General features: G+C 40.2%; 1 protein-coding gene across 1 annotated transcript in view; it reads left to right on the forward strand.

Moving 5' to 3' along the window:
• Nucleotides 1-20,909, forward strand: part of hk2 (hexokinase 2) — a 73,875-nt gene that overhangs the window by 34,693 nt on the left and 18,273 nt on the right. Inside the window, exons 9-12 of the mRNA XM_049470726.1 lie at nucleotides 580-813; nucleotides 4,363-4,667; nucleotides 9,485-9,633; nucleotides 16,156-16,275. Of these exons, the coding sequence (XP_049326683.1) occupies nucleotides 580-813; nucleotides 4,363-4,667; nucleotides 9,485-9,633; nucleotides 16,156-16,275 (808 nt within the window). The remainder of the gene's footprint in view (nucleotides 1-579; nucleotides 814-4,362; nucleotides 4,668-9,484; nucleotides 9,634-16,155; nucleotides 16,276-20,909) is intronic.

Here is a 20,909-nt window from a genome sequence, read left to right on the forward strand (position 1 = left end):
TTAGTGAATATAGTAACTCTGTATTGTAGTAGAGAAGTGGGCGGATTGGGGGTTATTGATTGGAGGTTATTGATCACTGTATGATTGTGTGTTGTGATTGGAGGTTATGGATTGAAGGTTATTGATTGCAGGTTATTGATTGGAGGTAATGTATCACTGTGTACTGACTGTGTGATTGTGTTGTGAATGGTGTTATTGATCACTGTGTGATTATGTGTTGTTATTGGGGCTTATTGATTGGAGGTTATTGATTACTGTGTGATTGTGATGTTGTGATTGTGATGTTGTGATTGTGATGTTGTGATTGTGATGTTGTGATTGTGATGTGTAATGATTGTGATGTTGTGATTGTGATGTGTAATGATTGTGATGTGTAATGATTGTGATGTTGTGATTGTGATGTTGTGATTGTGATGTGTAATGATTGTGATGTTGTGATTGTGATGTGTAATGATTGTGATGTTGTGATTGTGATGTTGTGGTTGTGATGTTGTGATTGTGATGTTGTGATTGTGATGTGTAATGATTGTGATGTTGTGATTGTGATGTGTAATGATTGTGATTGTGATTGTTGTGCAGGGAGAAGGAGGGGCTGCTGTATGCAGAGCAGGTTCTGAGAGGTCTGGGATTGGACCCGTCGGCGGAGGACTGCGTGGCGGTGCAGCGCGTGTGTCACACCGTGTCGACGCGGGCGGCGCATCTCTGCGCTGCGACGCTGGCTGCGGTGCTGCGTCAGATCCGGGACAACAAGGCGGCGGAGAGACTGCGCACCACCATCGGCGTGGACGGATCCGTCTACAAGAACCACCCACAGTGAGTCCGAGTGCACAATCACTAGATCACCAGCACACACACACACACACACACACACACACATCACTACTTATTAACTAGTGCTAAAATTACGGTTTGGATCAGTTGGGTTTGATTCGGTTAAGTGATAATGTTTAGTCAGGTTCAGTGCATTTGAGTTCGGGTCAACGAAGTTCAGTTCTCTTGAGTTCAACTTATATAAGTTTGTGTTGAGTTCACTTTAATTGAGTTGGGTTTGATTAATTTTGGTTTTATATAGTTGGGTTTGATTCAGTTAAGGTTTGGTTAAGTTTGGTTTAGTTGGGTTCAGTGCAGCTGAATTTGGTTCAACTTTGTTTGGTTTAGTTGAGTTCAGTTTCATTGAGGTTAGTTCCCTTGAGTTGGGTTTGATTCAGTTTGGTTTGGTTCAACTGAGTTTGGTTCTCTTGAGTTCAATTAATTTAAGTTTGAGTTGAGTTTAGTTCCATTGAGTTGAGTTCCATTGAGTTCAGTTCAATTCAGTTGAGTTTAATTCAATTGAGTTTGATTCAATTGAGTTTGTTTTACTGAAATTGAGTTTGGTTCTCTTGAGTTAAATTAATTTAAGTTTGATTGAGTTGAGTTCAGTTAAATTGAGTTTGGTTCAATTCAGTTGGGTTTGATTCAGTTAAGTTTGGTTTATTTGGGGTCAGCACAGTCGATTGTGGTTCTCCTAAACTGAATTCCTTTAAGTTTGATTAAGTTGCGTGCACTTCTGTTGAGGTAGGTTTGATTCAGTTGAGTTTGATTCAGTTGAGTTTAGTCGGGTTCAGTGCAGCTGAATTTGGTTCAACTTTGTTTGGTTTGGTTTAGTTGAGTTCAATTCATGTAAGTTTGATTGAGTTGAGTTCAGTTCCATTGAGTTCAGTTCCCTTGAGTTGGGTTTGATTCAGTTGGGTTTGGTTCAACTGTGTTTGGTTCTCTTGGATTCAATTCATTTAAGTTTGAGTTGAGTTTAGTTCCATTGAGTTCAGTTCAGTTGAGTTTGGGTTCAGCGCAGTCTATTGTGGTTCTCCTAAACTTAATTAAGTTCAGTTTTCTTGAGGTTGGTTCAATTGAGTTGTATTCGGTTCATTAGAGTTTGGATCACTTTTGTTTAGTTTAGTTGTGTTAGCTTCAGTTAGGTTGGTTCAATTGAGTTCAATTTACGTAATTTTGTTATTCAGTTAAGTTCTGTTGGTCAATTGAGTTCTGTTTGGTTGAGTTCAATTAATTGAAGTTTGGTTCAGTTCAATTGAATTAAATTTGATTCAGTTTATTTAATCATTTTATCACCATGATTTACATATATAATAGTAACAGTGGGGTAAAGGTATAATTTTATATTGCAGGTTCTAGTCTGGTGTTTAGAGTACGGCTCTGGGTTCTGTGTCGGTCTCAGACTCTCAGTTCTGGTTCTGGTTCTGGTTTTCAGAACTCTAATACGTTAAATCTGTATAATAATTGATAAATCTCCTAATTGAATCAATTGATTTGCTGTTTAATTGATTAAACTGGATGCTCTGCAGCTCCTTTCATCACTCTTCATTACGTTCATGTTTTTATCCGTAATTTTATTTTATTTATTTTTAATTTGTTTATTTGTAAATAACCCAGACCCCTCCAGATTAATCCAGACTGGTATCTGCTGGGGGTTCTGGTGACCAGTACACATCCCGCTAATCACGCTCTGAGAGACGCTGATCAGCTCATTAGCGGCTATTGTTCACTGATTATACTAAAGCACAGCACTGAGCCAATCAGAGCGCAGCAGCCCTGAGCCAATCAGAGCGCAGCAGTGAGTAGCAGCGTTCTGACAGGAAATGATCCTGATTGAGAAGATGAAGGGAGGTCCAGAGGATTATTAAAGCACTGTAGTGATTCTTCTGCTAATAAATCATAAATATCTGTAAAAACATCTAATAGAAACGTTTTCAGAGTTTTTCTACTGAATTAAATGGTATTTGCACCGTTTCCAAGCAAGTTAAATAGTCCTCGAGCACCTCGAATATTTACCCACATGGTGCATTTTGTCAATAGTGGAAAATATACGAATAGTCTGAGATCTGAAGTACAGAGTTATACGGGAGTTTCAGTAAAGTTCCTCCAGCATCAAGGCTGGAGCAGCATTAGCATTACCCGCTAACCACGCAGGCTACAGTCCGATATACTTGCCTCTGAACAGCAAAAGAGCTGGTGCTTACCTGGTTAGTCAATAATGCTAACGCTAATGCTGAGTATTATCAGCCTGTAGTCTGCTGCTAACCCCTGCTAGCACTGCTGGAGCAGCATTAGCATCAGCCCCTAACCACGGTAAAGACTAGCTCTTTCTGCGTTCAGGTGTGAGTATATCGTACTCTAGTCTGCGTGTTTACCGTGTTGAAACAAGCTGCATGGGACAAACCACTAGCTAATATTGCCCTGGTTTACCGGCTAGCGGCAAATCTAATGCTAATGCTGCTGCACCCAGCCTTAGTGAAAATCTGGAAATCTAAGCTTACTGTAAATAAATAGAAGTGCTTTATTAAGTCTATAATCAATATTTTTAAGAGATAAATCTGTTTAAATTAACATCCAGCTTTGTTTACTTAATTTAGCTTAGCTTTACATGGTAAAGGAAAAACATGGCAACACCCCTGTTCCTTCCTATTGTCGCATAAAATGCGCCTTATAATCCAGTGCTTCTTATGTATGAATTCTACCAGTTGGGTATTAAGGAGCAGTAAATCCACTCCGCTGAAGTACAGAGTTATACAGCTAACCGGGCTAAGCGTTAGCTATTTCACCATTTGGAGGCGAGAATTATCAGCCTGTAGCCTGCTGCTAACCCTGGCTATCACTGCTGGAGCAGCATTAGCATTAGCCGCTAACCGCTAGCACTTTCACGTTCAGCGGCAAGTATATCAGACTGTAGTCTGTGTTTACTGTGTTAAAACATGCTACATGGAACAAAAAAAGGCTAGCTAATATCACCCTAGCTTACCAGAGCACTCAATCAGGGTTCCTCAGTGTAGCACTGTCGAGCGACATAAGCTGTTAACTGCTACCGCTAGCAATTATTGGCTAATGCTAATGCTCCAGCCTCAGTGCTGGAGAAATGTAGGAATCTAAGACTACTGTATATGAACAGAAGCGCTTTACTCACCCAAATCAACAGTTTTCAGGAAAGAAATCCGTGTAGATTAACATCCAGCAGGAATTGCAGTTCTGTTAACTTAGCTTAGCTTTACAGGATTTGCGGTGAGACCTGCTGAATTAATAGGAAAACATGGCGACACCCCTGTTTCGTACTAGTGTCACACAATGCGCCTTATAATCGGGTGCTCCTAATGTATAAAAATAGTTCAGAAAATAGATGTTTATTGATACTGATGACTCCAGCAGATCTGAATAAAACAGCGTAACTAAAGGGAGAGAGCCAGAAGGTAACATAGACACGGAAACACCATAAAACACCAGCATCCACCCACTCCACACATACAGTGTTTAAATATTATACAGTGTTTAAATATGATACAGTATGTCGGGTGATGTTTTATCTGTTGGGTGCAGGTTTGCCCGGCGGCTGCATAAGATGGTGCGGCGTTTGGTGCCGGATTGCGACGTGCGGTTCCTGCGCTCGGAGGACGGCAGCGGTAAGGGCGCGGCCATGGTGACGGCGGTGGCGTACCGGCTGGCGGAGCAGCACGCCGAGCGGCAGCGGGTTCTGGATACCCTGCGGCTCAGCCGGGAACAGCTGATGGAGGTGAAGAGGAGGATGGAGGAGGGGATGAAGAGAGGACTCGCCCGAGACACTCACGACTCCGCCTCCGTCAAAATGCTGCCCACCTACGTCCGGTCCACACCTGACGGAACAGGTAAGAGACTGATTACTGTATTACAGTACATTTATTAGGATTAAACTGATGAAAATAGGTTAAAAGGAGGTTGGATTGATGATAAATCTGGAAACCGGAGGTGCGAATCCCGGTCATGCAGCTTGCCATCAGCTGCCAGAGCCCTGAGAGAGAAAGAGAGGGATGCTGAATAATTAATAGTGGTAAAGTATATGTACTTTTTGATAGATAATGAATACTTATTAAAACTGTATAATATACGCAGTAAAATATACAATTAACGTTTTTTTTATATAATGTACACAGTAATATACACAGTTAACAGCAGATACTAAATCATATAGAGTGGATAGTAAATCAGTTACAGTAGATACAGATTTTAGATACTAAGTACATTTAAGTACATAATACTACCTTTAAAAGTAGATGCAAAATAATGTATAGGAGTTACTGAATTGTTCATTATAGGTATGATTTTTTGTAACTACTGAATAATACTTCTAGATTTAAATTATTACTACAAAAATATAATTAATAACTAATTTTATACGGTATTATACTGTATTTAAAAAGAGGAAATTTATAGTTTTAACTATAGAATTTAAATTTTTAGTAGAGATGCACCAGAATGAAACTTTTCTTTTTTTTTACTAAAACTGAACAAAATGATTTTCTGCATTCTATAATCTTAAAAACAGAAACTCAGTTTCTGATTTTTCTGAAACTCTTTACTAAAAGAAGCTTCAGAGCTGCAGGAAGAAGAAGAGTGAGGATGGTACGCAGAAGAAAGACTAGTGTTCTTTTGTGAGTGAAAAGCGCTTATAAAAATGTATTTTAGGAGTAGTTTACCTGAACTTTGAAAACCCGAATGAAAGCGCCCTTTATTCACTGTCACACCTGGAGCCCACAGGAGAGAGGAGGCATCAGAGAGACAGAGAGAGAGAGAGAGAGACAAAAAGAGACAAAGACAGAGAGAGAGAGAGAGAGAGAGAGAGAGACAAAAAGAGACAAAGACAGACAGAGAGAGAGAGAGAGAATATTGAATTAATGTGTTGAAGAATATTTTACTGTTATAAAATATCCAAGTTTTATTTATTCAATTATTAGAAAGAAATGTAAATGTTTTCCTGTTTATTAATTAACAGTATTTTTAACAGTATTTTTACGATTCTAATTCTGTTGCAAATTATGACAATATTATATTGGGAACTGAACAGTAAACAGATACACAAAAAATAGTTTTTACTAAAACCGCTCTAATGATCGTATGTTTAATATCTAAGCTTAGCTATCCAGCTATCAAGTAAGCACAAATTTAAGGTCCACAAAAAAACGGAAAAATCCACAGAAAATCCTCAAAAAACACAACAATTCACAAAAAATGCAAAAATCCACAGAAAATCTTAAAAACACAAAAAAATCCACAAAAAAAAAAAATCCACAGAAAATCTTTAAAAAACAGAAAAATCCACAAAAAACACAAAAATCCAAAAAATGCAAAAATCCACAAAAAAATCCATACCCCCCCACCCCAAAAAAAGAGTATTTTATTAATTGGTTGTAGAATATTCTACTGTTTAAAATGTTAGTTTTATTTATTCTTTCAGTAGAAATAAAACTATCTGTAAATGTTTGCTTTTGTAATTTAAAAAAATAATGTTTGCTTTTTGTTTTAAGTTTTATACTCTTATACCTGGTGCTAATTAGTTTTTATTAAGTTATGCTAAGCTAAACATCTAGAAGTGATTGTAGCTGCCTTGGCAGAAGTCACATGCATAGTGAATAGAGGAGATAATATTATATGTACAGTAAAGCCCAACATTATTTATATCCCGTACGAATTTTGCATCTCCTTGCCATCACCCAGTCAAAAGTTTGGACACTTCTTCTCATTCAGTGTTTTTTTATGCTTTATCTCATTATATATTATATTTTCTACATTGTAGATTAATATTAAAGACATTAAAACTGATTAAGGGACACATAGTTAAGGGATATTACATAGTAAAGAGTAAAAAAGTGTTTATCCTCCACATTAATCCCCTAATCTAAATCTGATGAACTGATATGGTGATTTAATTGGGATAAGCTGGAGCTTCAAGAGTGTGCAGATCTGTTCCTAAAACTAAGTTAGTCTAAAAACAGATTCTGGTTTCTTTAACACTTTATTTACTAAATTATTCAGCATGTGTTCCTGTATAGCTTTAATATCGTCTCCAATATTACATTTCCAATGTAAAAAATCACAAAAAGAAACAAAACACACTGAATGAAAGAGAAGAGGCGTGTCCAAACTTTTGATTTGTACTTTATTTTAGTAGTACTGTATTATAGTAGTGTGTTGTATGAATTTGGGACACCGCTGGTCTAATACAGGCTAAAACACCGGTGTTTAAAGAGTCTAAAACCTGCCGGCTGAGTTTCTCTCATTAAGCAGAGAAAGCAGCTCTTACTCTCCCTTATTGACTCAGTGGAGGGAGTGTTTAAAAGCGCGAGAGCAGGATGTAGTAATAAAGGCTCTGCGTCATGCAGCGCAGTACTGTCGCGCGTCTGTGTGTACAGAGCTGTAGTGCAGGAATGCTGTAGACACCTGATCATTAATTCACTGTTTCTTCTGTAACCACTTTTAACTAAATTTTAATTTTAACTTCTTGGATGTAAAAAACAGATAGGAGTGAACAAGAGAAATGGATATAATTTTTAGCGTAATGGAACCTTCACATCTGCAATTTTTTTTTGACGTAATTTTTTTTAGGAACTTACGTTTTTTTTTTGTACGTAAAAAAAATTGCTAGAATTTTTTAAAGTTTTGAAACCTTCACATTGATTACGGATTTTGTCTAGATTTTAAATGTAGAGAAACCTTCACAGTGACTATGAATTGTCCTAACCTAAAAAAACAGACAGGACTTTTAACGTAGTGGAACCTTCAAACCAAATACAATTTTTTTTATCGTTTCTTTTTTTTTTATGTAGGAGATCCCTCACACTGACTACAAGTTTTGGGATGTAAATATTAGGGGTGTCACGATCTCGATATTTTATCGAAATCGAATCGAAATGAGGTCACGATCTCGAGTATCGAAGTCAAAAAGAGGATCGACGATCCCTCCCGCGCGCGCTACGCAAATAGCGCAGCGCGCTACGCAAATGGCGCGGCACCAACACAGCGCATCCTATTCATTTAAATAGAGATAGCCACTGCATGAGCGCAGTCGGCGGGAGTGTGATCACTGTTTTTATCTGTCCAACGGGGGAGGGGGGGGGGGCGGGGGTTGGGCGCGCAGGTTTTGTATCTGTATCTAACGGAGGGGTGGGTGCGCGCAGGTGAGAGCGTGTGAACTCGCTGAAATGCGTGTGTCAGTGTGACTTGAGAACACTGACTATAGATCACAGTGAGGTGGATTAAAAATCTTAAACTTATAATTGACTACACCTGTTGCTTTCCATTGAATTAAAAAAACATCTTTCTCTCAGATAAAGTAAACACAAGCGTGTTTCTGACTAAAATAAAAGCTTTTCAGGAGAGATATAAGTTATGTGTAAATATTTATAAGACATCACTTATCTAACCAGCCTGTACTGATTTCTGCCCCCCAATAATGCTTTCAATAACCTCTTGTAACCCCTGGGAGCCAGGGGTTACACTCTAATAGCCTTTAATAGTCTTCAGTAGCCTTTAAAAGACTTACCTGGCGGCCGTGGTGTGTCCACTAAACTCCGTAGTTATAAACATCCTGAGGTTAGCAGCGCGCTAACTGACCTGTTTCTAATGTAATCCGAGCAGTGACTGCGTGTCGGCTGTTCTAACCTGCTGCTGTTAGCTGCTTGGGCTGAAAGATGAACTGTAGTGAGCTGTATTATCCGGTTAGTGGGGTTAAAACCTTTATTTGTTTACAGAAACAGTAAAAACGGACTGGCTGAGCTCTGTAGCCCGTGGCTGGGCTGTACTGAAGTAGTGACTGAGTGAAGAGAGCGGGGTGCTGCTGCTGCTAGTGGTTGGATGAAGAACTGCAGCTTCATGTAATGAGCAGTTTCACCAGCCATCCACACACAGCTCTGATAAACTGCTTGTTTTAATAGTGCACACTGTTGCTACCAAAAAAAGTCACTAGATGGCATTACCATATATATCTTAATAAATAATAATATTTATAATATTTATAATAATAATAATAATAATAATAATAATAATAAATATATTATTTAAATTTTATGAGGCATAAAATAATAACAAGAAAAAAAAACAAGAAAATCGAGAATCGAATCGAATCGTGACCCTCAAATCGAAAATGAAATCGAATCGAGGATTTAGAGAATCGTGACACCCCTAGTAAATATAGACAGGACTTTTAACGTAAAGGAAACCTTACACAACGACTACAAAAAAATTTTACATAAAAAAAACAGACAGAATTTTAAACTTGGAGAAACCTTCCCACCAACTTACCACCAAATTATTCTGAGTAATTAGTCCCTCAGTTTTTGAGATATCGACAAAGTTTCAACCCTAAATTGTTTGATCTGATGGTGCGATTCGTGTTTACATGCAAATTTTTAATCAGATGCAGTTTTATTTTCACCATAGCAACCACCACCTAGATACCATAGAAACACCTTAGCTCAAACACCGAGCAACACTATAACAAATACCATGGATTTCATAGTAACACCTTAGAATCCAGTCATAGCAACAGCATAGCAACCACTTAGCAGGAACTGAGCTTAATTGAAAAATAGCATGTAATAAGCAGAGCTTTTCAGGTGCAGTTGAACAGATTTATCCTGATGGAGTGTGAACTCTGGTGAGTATGAACTCTGGTGTATCTGCTCTACAGAGAGAGGGGACTTCCTGGCTCTGGATCTGGGCGGGACTAATTTCCGGGTGCTGCTGGTTCGAGTGCGGAGCGGGAAACGCCGCAGTGTGGAGATGCACAACAAGATCTACACCATCTCTCAGGACATCATGCAGGGAACCGGGGAGGAGGTACGCTCAGATTCACCATCTCTCACAGCGCAGATACACTAGTGCATCTCATTTACAGATCAACTTTTGTCATTTTTAACATAGAAATATTTTTACAAATTTTTCTAACCTAAAAAAAAAAAAAACGATAGGACTTAACATAGAAAAAATCTTCTCACCAGCTTTTCTTTTTAAACCTTTATTTTACCAGGCAAATCATTAAGAACAATTTCTTATTTACAATAGCAGCCAGCTACAAATTTTTCTAATCTAAAAAAAGGGTTAGGACTTTTAACATAGAAAAAACGTCTCACCAGCTACGAATTTTTCTAATCTAAAAAAAACGGATAAGACTTTTACCTTAGAGAAACCTTCTTATTGACTACGAATTTTTCTAACCTAAAAGAAAAGGAAATTATTGATCATTGCAAACAGCTGAACTTTTGTAATTGCTCAAGCAATTAGCATTATATAAAACACTATATTGCCATAATTAATGCATAGTTTCAATGTTTTATGTCAAATTTCTTTATAACAAGCATACAAAATCAATCACTAGTTGTTTGTCTCAGTAGCTCAACAGATAGCTAACTTTCCTGTTCCACCTTAAATGGTGCAACAGACAGCAGAAGCTGCAGCATTAACAGGGTTCCCGCGGGTCCTTAAAAAGTCTTTAAATGTCTTGAATTAAAATCTTATTGTCTTAAATTTACTGGGGGCAGAACTAAGGCTAGGGGAGTTAACATCAGCGGCAAGCTAGCTAACGTTACTGAGGAGAGAACTAAGGTTAGCGTAGAGCTAGCTAACGTTACTGAGGAGAGAACTAAGGTTAGCGTAGAGCTAGCTAACGTTACTGAGGAGAGAACTAAGGCTAGCGTAGAGCTAGCTAATGTTACTGAGGAGAGAACTAAGGTTAGCGTAGAGCTAGCTAACGTTACTGAGGAGAGAACTAAGGTTAGCGTAGAGCTAGCTAACGTTACTGAGGAGAGAACTAAGGTTACCGTAGAGCTAGCTAACGTTACTGAGGAGAGAACTAAGGCTAGCGTAGAGCTAGCTAATGTTACTGAGGAGAGAACTAAGGTTAGCGTAGAGCTAGCTAACGTTACTGAGGAGAGAACTAAGGTTACCGTAGAGCTAGCTAACGTTACTGAGGAGAGAACTAAGGCTAGCGTAGAGCTAGCTAATGTTACTGAGGAGAGAACTAAGGTTAGCGTAGAGCTAGCTAACGTTACTGAGGAGAGAACTAAGGTTACCGTAGAGCTAGCTAACGTTACTGAGGAGAGAACTAAGGCTAGCGTAGAGCTAGCTAACGTTACTGAGGAGAGAACTAAGGTTAGTGGAGAGCTAGCTAACGTTACTGAGGAGAGAACTAAGGTTAGCGTAGAGCTAGCTAATATTACTGAGGAGAAAACTAAGGTTAGCGTAGAGCTAGCTAATATTACTGAGGAGAAAACTAAGGTTAGTGTAGAGCTAGCTAACGTTACTGAGGAGAGAACTAAGGTTAGCGTAGAGCTAGTTAACGTTACTGAGGAGAGAACTAAGGTTAGCGTAGAGCTAGCTAACGTTACTGAGGAGAGAACTAAGGTTAGCAGAGAGCTAGCTAACGTTACTGAGGAGAGAACTAAGGTTAGCGTAGAGCTAGCTAATGTTACTGAGGAGAGAACTAAGGTTAGCGTAGAGCTAGCTAACATTACTGAGGAGAGAAATAAGGTTAGCGTAGAGCTAGCTAACATTACTGAGGAGAGAACTAAGGTTAGCGTAGAGCTAGCTAACGTTACTGAGGAGAGAACTAAGGTTAGCGTAGAGCTAGCTAATGTTACTGAGGAGAGAACTAAGGCTAGCGTAGAGCTAGCTAATGTTACTGAGGAGAGAACTAAGGTTAGCAGAGAGCTAGCTAACGTTACTGAGGAGAGAACTAAGGTTAGCGTAGAGCTAGCTAACGTTACTGAGGAGAGAACTAAGGTTAGCGTAGAGCTAGCTAACGTTACTGAGGAGAGAACTAAGGTTAGCGTAGAGCTAGCTAACGTTACTGAGGAGAGAACTAAGGTTAGCGTAGAGCTAGCTAACGTTACTGAGGAGAGAACTAAGGTTAGCGTAGAGCTAGCTAACGTTACTGAGGAGAGAACTAAGGTTAGCGTAGAGCTAGCTAACGTTACTGAGGAGAGAACTAAGGTTAGCGTAGAGCTAGCTAACGTTACTGAGGAGAGAACTAAGGCTAGCGTAGAGCTAGCTAATGTTACTGAGGAGAGAACTAAGGTTAGCGTAGAGCTAGCTAACGTTACTGAGGAGAGAACTAAGGTTACCGTAGAGCTAGCTAACGTTACTGAGGAGAGAACTAAGGCTAGCGTAGAGCTAGCTAATGTTACTGAGGAGAGAACTAAGGTTAGCGTAGAGCTAGCTAACGTTACTGAGGAGAGAACTAAGGTTACCGTAGAGCTAGCTAACGTTACTGAGGAGAGAACTAAGGCTAGCGTAGAGCTAGTTAACGTTACTGAGGAGAGAACTAAGGTTAGTGGAGAGCTAGCTAACGTTACTGAGGAGAGAACTAAGGTTAGCGTAGAGCTAGCTAATATTACTGAGGAGAGAACTAAGGTTAGTGTAGAGCTAGCTAATGTTACTGAGGAGAGAACTAAGGTTAGCGTAGAGCTGGCTAACATTAGCAGTGAGCTAGCTAACGTTACTGAGGAGAAAACTAAGGTTAGCATAGAGCTGGCTAACATTAGCAGTGAGCTAGCTAACGTTACTGAGGAGAAAACTAAGGTTAGCATAGAGCTGGCTAACATTAGCAGTGAGCTAGCTAACGTTACTGGGGAGAGAACTAAGGTTAGTGTAGAGCTAGCTAACATTAACGGCAAGCTAGCTAACGTTACTGAGGAGAGAACTAAGGTTAGCAGAGAGCTAGCTAACGTTACTGAGGAGAGAACTAAGGTTAGCAGAGAGCTAGCTAATGTTACTGAGGAGAGAACTAAGGTTAGCGTAGAGCTAGCTAACGTTACTGAGGAGAGAACTAAGGTTAGCGTAGAGCTAGCTAACGTTACTGAGGAGAGAACTAAGGTTAGCGTAGAGCTAGCTAACATTAATGGCAAGCTAGCTAACGTTACTGGGGAGAGAACTATGGTTAGTGGAGTTAACATCAGCGGCGAGCTAACTAACAATACTAAAGAGAGAACTAAGGTTAGCGTAGAGCTAGCTAATATAGCAGAGAGCTAGCTAACATTCACAGGGAGAGAGCTAAAGTTATCTGAGTTAACATTAGCAGCAAGTTAGCTCACAAAGTAACGTTAGTGGCGAGTAAGCTACATTATTGGGGAGAAAACTAGGGTTAGCAGAGAGCTAGCTAACATTAATGGCAAGCTAGCTAACGTTACTGGGGAGAGAACTATGGTTAGTGGAGTTAACATCAGCGGCGAGCTAACTAACAATACTAAAGAGAGAACTAAGGTTAGCGTAGAGCTAGCTAATATAGCAGAGAGCTAGCTAACATTAACAGGGAGAGAGCTAAAGTTATCTGAGTTAACATTAGCAGCAAGTTAGCTCACAAAGTAACGTTAGCGGCGAGTAAGCTACATTATTGGGGAGAAAACTAGGGTTAGCAGAGAGCTAGCTAACATTAGCGGTGAGCTAGCTAACATGCTAACATGTTCTGCATCATAATAGAACAAAATTGAAAAAGAAAATTGATAACAAATAGGAAAGGTTAAGTTTTAATTTTCAATACAATAAATTATTTAAGTTATGACTACATTTTTGAGCCTTTAATTCTATTTATTGATGTCTTAAAAAGCATTAAATTTGACTTTTAAAATGGAGCAAGAACCCTGATTTAAGGTGGAACAGACAAATTAAATTTACAATTAACCGCTAACCGCTCTCTCAACCTCAAAGCGCGAGAGCGTGCCGTAACACAAAAATTGCATCCAAAGTTGAGACTCAGGGTTTAAAGTGCTGACAAGCGTTCTGATGCGCGACAGCACTCTCACCTCTCAAACATCGCTCTCGTCAGCTTTCAACAGCTGACTCTGCAGTGCGAGTTAAACTCTTGCATCTCCTTTTACAAATAACATGTAACTGCTCTCTCAACCTCAAAGTGCGAGAGCGTACTGTAACACCCTGCTCTAAGGGGTCCACTCACCAAGAATAATTAAGACTACATTTGGGACTCAAGGTTTAAAGTGCTGACAAGCTTTCTGACAAGCGACAGCACTCTCACCTCTCAAACATCGCTCGCCAGCTCTCGTTAGCTCTCGCTAGCTTTCAAAAGTCAATTAGTGTCCTGTAGCATAAAGCAGCTCCACTCTGCAGCAAGAGTTACACTCTAGCATCTCCTTTCACAATTAACCCGTAACCGCTCTCTCAACCTCAATGCGCGAGAGCGTACCGTAACATCCTGCTCTAAGGGGTCCAGTCACCAAGAATAATTACGACAACATATGGGACTCAAGGTTTAAAGTGCTGACGAGTGTTCTGATGCGCGACAGCAATCTCACCTCTCAAACATCGCTCTCGTCAGCTCTTGTCAGCTTTTAAAAAAGTCCATTAGTGTGCTGTAGCGTACTCTGTAGTGCGAGTTACACTCTAGCATCTCCTTTCACAATTAACACGTAACCGCTCTCTCAACCTCAAGGCGCGAGAGCGTAGCGTAACACTCTGCACTGAGAGTCCACTCTCCAAGAAAAAAATTGCGCCTACAGTTGGGACTCAGGGTTTAAAGTGCTGACGAGCTTTCTGACACGCGACAGCACTCTTGCGCCTCCTTGCATGTGAGCCCCTTTCGCTCCTTGAGTTTTATTTATGTTTATCTAAATGGTACAGTGTGTCCTCGGTGGAAAATGGTATCATTTTCTGGAAAATGATAGAAAACCTCCACAAAAGACTCAGAAATATATATCTGAAGATGGAAGTGTGGAAACACATTCTAGTTCAATGCTTTTAGCAACTTTAATGTACAGTGGCTTGCAAAAGTATTCAGCACCCTAAATAAAATCCAGTGCAATCAATCGACTTCAGAAGTCTATTAACCTAATGAGTCAATTAATCCAACTTAATCCGGTTGTTCTTTAAAGGCCTCAGTGGTTCTTTGGTGAACACTAGTGAACAAACATGAAGCATCATGAAGACCAAGAAAGGATCTCACCAGACAGATCAGAGATAAAGTTTTAAGCAGGGTAAGATTATAAAATCATATTCCAAACTTTTAAAGCATTCCAAAAAACAATGAACAAAAGTCGACCGTCTCTCGCCCGTAGTGACCGTCTCTCGCTTGGAGCGATTGGCTTGCCGGCTCTGTCTGCCCGGGCTCTCGCCTGTAGCAACCGTCTCTCGCCTGCTGTAGCGACCGTCTCTCGAATGTAGCGACCATCTCTCGAATGTAGCGACCGTCTCTCGAATGTAGCGACCGTCTCTCGCCTGTAGCGACCGTCTCTCGAATGTAGCGACCGTCTCTTGCCTGTAGCGACCGTCTCTCGAATGTAGCGACCGTCTCTCGCCTGTAGCAACCGTCTCTCGCCTGTAGCGACCGTCTCTCGAATGTAGCGACCGTCTCTCGCCTGTAGCGACCGTCTCTCGCCTTTAACAACCGCCTCTCGCCTGTAGCGACCGTCTCTCGCCTGTAGCAAGTCCTGCTCTGCTCTTAAGTCCTGCTCTCCACAAATTTGGTCTTTATGGAAGAGTGGAAGAAGAAAAACATTGTTGAAAGAAAGACGTAAAAAGTGTCGACCACAATCCATACAGAAACACAGCAAACATGTGGAAGAAGGTGCCTAAATGCAAAAAAAAAAGCAGGAAAAATATTAACACTGCTCATCATCCTGAACAAACCTTGATCCCCACTGTGAAACATGGTGGTGGCAGCATCATGCTGTGGGGATGCTTTGATGGATGGAAGATGGATGGAGATACATAAATACAGAACAATCCTGGACAAATAAAAGCCGTTGGAGGCTGTAAAAGACTTGAGACCTTCCGACAAGACGATGACCCTAAACATAATACAGCCAGAGCTACAGTGGTTTAAAATGGTTTAGATCAGACCACCAAAACCAAAAGACCTGCAGCTGTAATTGCAGTGACATGATATTGATACTGGGGGGCTGAATACTTTTGCACATCCCACTTTTACTTTCTTTTTTAGATTTTTATTTGATTAAAATTATGAAAACTTTTGTTAAACTATAGTTTTCATGATTCCGCTTCACGATTACGTGCCTCCTCTTTCACCTCTGTGTGTCTCTGGTGTAAAGTGAGAGCACTGCTTCTCTTGGTCAGAAGTTTTTATGAAAGATGCACTTTATGAGAGATGCATCAAGGCCTGGCTGTGTCGTGTCTTGGGTTATGTAACGTTTCAGCGTCTGAAACGTCTGAATGAATGTTCTGAGGTTTTCAGGGATGTTGGTGAGTAGGTGGTGAGCGAACACAAGTGTGACCTTCTGTAACTGTAGGGCTTGAAATGTTTTTTATATGTATATATATATATGTGTGTGTGTGTGTGTGTTTGTATCTAAACATTTTCTAAGCATGTTTTTTATTATATATTTTATTTTATAGCTGTTTGATCACATAGTTCACTGCATTGGGGATTTTCTGGAGTATATGGGACTGAAGGGGGCGTCGCTGCCGCTGGGCTTCACCTTCTCCTTCCCCTGCCATCAGACACGGCTTGACCAGGTCAGTATAAACACATAATACATATATTTATACTGTATTATATTACACTTCCTGCAGAAACTCAGAGACTGATTTCAGTGATAAAACTTTTCCTCAAAAGCTAGATGGTTGCTAAGGTGTTGCCATGATATTGCTTGTTGGTTGCAAAGTTGTTCCTATGGTTTCCATGGTGGTTGATAGGATGTTGCCAAGTAGTTTCCAGGTGATTTCTAAAGGTGTTGCTATGGTGTCAATAGGTGGTTGCAAAGTTGTTTCTAATGTGTAGCTAGGTGGTTGTTATGGTGACCGATGTGGTTGCTAGGGTGTTGCTAGGTTGCAGATAAGGTGTTTCTAGGTGGTTGCTAAGGTGTTGCTAGGTTGTTGCTAAAACATTGCTAAGTAGTTTCTAGGTGATTGCTAAAGGTGTTGCTATGCAGTCTGAGGTGGTTGCTAATGTGTTGCTTGGTGGTTGCTATGCTGACCAAGGTGGTTGCTAGGTTGTAGCTAAGGTGGTGCTAGGTGGTTGCCAAGGAGTTGTTATGTGGTTGCTAAGATGTTACGGTGACCGAGGTGATTTCTAAGGTGTTGGTAGATGGTTGCTAAGGTGTAGCTAGGTGGTTTCTAAGGTGTTCCTATGGTGTCCATGGTGGTTGCTATGATGTTAAGTAGTTGCTATGCTGACCAAGGAGATGGCTAGAGTGTTGCTAGGTTGTAGATAAGGTGTTGCTAGGGGGTTGATAAGATGTTCCTATGGTGCCCGGGATGGTTGCTAATGTGTTGTTAGGTGGTTGCTAAAGCATTGCTTGGTGGTTGCTAAGGTGTCCTGAGTTCCTGAGCTGTGAGCTGTTTCTATGGTATCCATGGCGTTTGCTATAATGTTGCTAAGTAGTTTCTAAGTGATTACTGAAGGTGTTGCTATGGTGTCTGGGGTGGTTGCTAAGGTGTTGTCATGGTGTCCAAGGTGATTGCTACGGTGTTACGAGCTGGTTGCTAAGCTGTCGCTGAGGGGTTGCTAGGTGGTTGCTAAGGTGTTGTCATGTTGTCCAAGGTGGTTGCTAAGATGTTCCTAAGTGGTTGCAAAGGTGTTGCTAGGTGGTTGCTGAGGGGTTGCTAGGTTGTTGCTAATGGATATTAATGAGTTTTAGGATGAGTTTATATTGATTATAGATACAGGAAATACCTTCAAATTTCCGCTGGTATCATCAGTCTGTCACTGCGAGTCTTAGCGTGAAGAAAAGTCCGGTATACGTAGTGGTTGCTATCTGTTGCCACAAGGTTGTTGGTTGGTTGCAAAGGTGTTGCTAGGTGGTTGCTAAGGTGCTGCAGGGCTATCCATAGTGGTTGCTATGCTTTTTGTACATGGTATTTGGGTGGCGGTAAGGTATTGCCAGCTGGATGCTAAGGTGCTGTAGGGTTATCTGTAGTGGTTGCTATGCTGTTGCTGCATAGTTGGATACCATAGCAACATCTTAGCAACCACCTAGCAACCATGTCGCAACAGCTTCGCAGCCATTACAGATACCAAAGCAACTACATAGCTTCACAACCTGCAAGTATACTGTTATCCATGCTAATATTATTATTATTATATATTTATTTTTTTTATTGTCACTTTTTTCAAAGCACTTAATGAGAAGTATCACGCCCGTCTCAATGCTTCTGCTTCTTTAGAGATGTTCTGAATGAAGATTTTGGGCTGAATTAACACTGAATCGTCTCTAAATCCAGAACAGAACAGATGTCTGAGAACTGCGATATTATTTTACAGATAAATTCTCGTATCAGATCCGTAAAATCCCAAATAAATTACCTTTCAGCTGCGAATAACCTCAACTCAACCCCAGAACCCCAGAACCTCCGAAACGAGTCCCACAGGATACGGGTCAGTGTGGATAGTGCTGTGTGTGGAGTGTGTGAGGTGTGTGTATGAGTGTGTGAGGTGTGTGTGTATGCTATTGTGAGCCCCAGTGCTGCTGGAAATGAATGTGATGGTTTATTTCTCTGTCTCACGCTGCTGTCGGGGGAACAGCAGAACTCTCTGTTTTTATGAAGCGTCTGAAAGAAAGGATGAGAGGCGTCGTTCTGAAAACAGAGAGACACTAGAAAACAATCCCGCTGTGTCTCTGGGTTTATATCTCACATCCGTCTCTCACGAGAAACCGCCAGAATACTGCATATCAAAGCTCGGCTCACGCTCACGTGAACGGACGTGTTAATTGTGTTATTGAGATGAGATGATGGAGGGAGAGAGAGAGATGGAATGAAAGGACAGTTGAGACACTCTGTGTCAGTGGAAGACAATGGAGGAGGAAAGTTTGTAGCTCTCCAGCCCAGAGGGTTGTTGAACCCAGTTGCAGAACAGTTGATCTCCAAGCAGGTAAACCCAAGAAGAAATAATAATAAAAAAATAACTAAATAAATAAACACACTGCTCCTCAAGCGGGATCCAACCCGGGCCGCCAGGGCCGCGCTCTAATACACTACCGCTACACGCCAAGGCTAGTGAATTGGGACACATCCGGGAAAAAACGCCCTTATAAGGAGATAGGGAGCCCAGGAATGGGCGTAAACGAAAGTCACGACAAGCGTGGCAGAGAGAGACAGGGGAGAAATGTAAACAAAAGCTCACCAGAGAAGCATTTTATTTTTCATTGTTTTGAGTTAAAGAGGACTAAAATTCTAAAATTGTCATATTAACACTAAAGCCTTACCTTTAACGCTGTTTAAAGAAGTAATCTATTCAGCGTTGAGCTGTTTTGATTTTTGACATTTTTTTTTCTTTTTTCTTGGGGGTGAAAAAAAAGCATCATAACGTTAATAAACATCCAAATTCACTTAAAACTTTTACACATTTAAACCCTATTTGTTCCCAAATGTAGCTAAATAAATAATAATAAAACTAGCACAATTCAAATTCATTAAAAGAGGCAATCAATAATTCAAGGTTTGTCAAAAGTGAGGCCTTTGTGTTAAAGTCTCAGTTAAGTCCAGCCGTCTAAAGGGCTGCCACTGTAATCGTGGGAAATTGCTGATTCGAATCCCGGTCATGCAGCTTGCCATCAGCTGCATGACAATTGGCCTTGCTGTTTCTCTCTGGTCGGGTACAGTAGAATATACAGCTCAGTAGCGGCTGAATGAGTTGAACAATCAGCCAAACTAATTGGGAGAAAAGGCAGAAAAACTAAATCTTTACACAAAAAAATCTCAATTAAACCCAAGGACTATTAGACGACTAGCTCCTAAAATTGTTGTGTCACTGCCAACACTTTACTTTTCACTCTTTAACAAAGACGTAATTTCTTCAGTGTTGAGCTGTTTAGATTTTTGCCAATTTTTCCTTAATTTGAGGGCTGAAAATAAAGTCACAACGTTTTAATAAAAAGCCAAATAACTCAAACCCACGCAAACCTTTCAGACCTTTGAACTTCATTCTGCGACTTTCTGCGCTTTGTTTTCTCTCCAAATCACAGTTTTAAGAAGAATGGAAGGCAACATAAACCCAAGGTTTTGTGTTTTTGCCACTTTTGCAAAGAAGTAATCTATTTATTATTGAGCTGTTTAGAATTTTTTTGCTGGATTTCAAACAAAAGCCACAATGTTTTTTTTTTTGTTTTTTTTTAGATAGATAGATACATACATACATACATACATAATTTATTGATCCCCGAGGGGAAATTCTAGACATCCAGCAGCAGCTATAATACACAAAGTTACAAATTGAATACACAAAGTTACAAAATAAAATATATAAAATATAAAGATAAAAAGATACATATAAATACAATCAAATAAAATATAGAATATAGAGTATAAAAATACAGTGTTTAGTGTGTGTGTTAATGGAGAATGGAGGTAGTGCAGTTGAACAATAGACAGTGAACACCAGTTGATAAAGTGCATAAAGTGAGGATAACTGATGTCAGCCATACAGAAAGTGCAGATACACATTATTATTATTACACGTTATATAATGATTTAAATTATCAGTGCAAAAGATACGTAAACAAAAGAGACAGAGCTACTGGAACAGGCAGCCACTCGCGTCAGCGCCGGAAGTTTTTATGCTATTTATGCATCAAATTGCAATATATATTTTGATGGCTAAAACGTTGATTAGACATAATAAAGTCTCTGTTTTATTATTGGATTGTTATCATTTGTGTCCTTTTTCTGTACAGTAGGGGTGGGAATCACAGGGCATCTCATCACTGACCTCGCGTGTAAAGCCGGTGTTGTGCTGAATTCAGCACCCCTGCCAGGAAAAGCACCCTCTCTTTGGAGCGCACACCCACGTCGTCTTGGCTTTAACTGTAATTAGAACATGGAAGAAAATACCCAAGATACTGTTCTAAACTGTTCCGACTACACTGACTCGTAAGAAATAAGGAAAAAAGAGACATCACCAGCAGCCTGTCCCGAGAGGTGGTGCTTTTCCTGGCGGGGGTGCTGAATTCAGCACCATAGTATAGTGGTAAAATCTGCACCCTCGTCATGAAAACCACACCTCTTGGCACTTTCAATCTTCTTGATAAAAGTGGAGTTAAAAGCTTCAGCTAACTTTATTTAGAAACACGCTTCAGAGAGGGGGTGCTTTTCATGGCGGGGGTGCAGATTTCGGCGCACTTTTAAAATACAAGTTTTAAGCTTATTTTAAA

The sequence above is a fragment of the Astyanax mexicanus genome, chromosome 22, assembly GCF_023375975.1.
Source record: "Astyanax mexicanus isolate ESR-SI-001 chromosome 22, AstMex3_surface, whole genome shotgun sequence".
Classification (NCBI taxonomy): Eukaryota; Metazoa; Chordata; class Actinopteri; order Characiformes; family Acestrorhamphidae; genus Astyanax; species Astyanax mexicanus.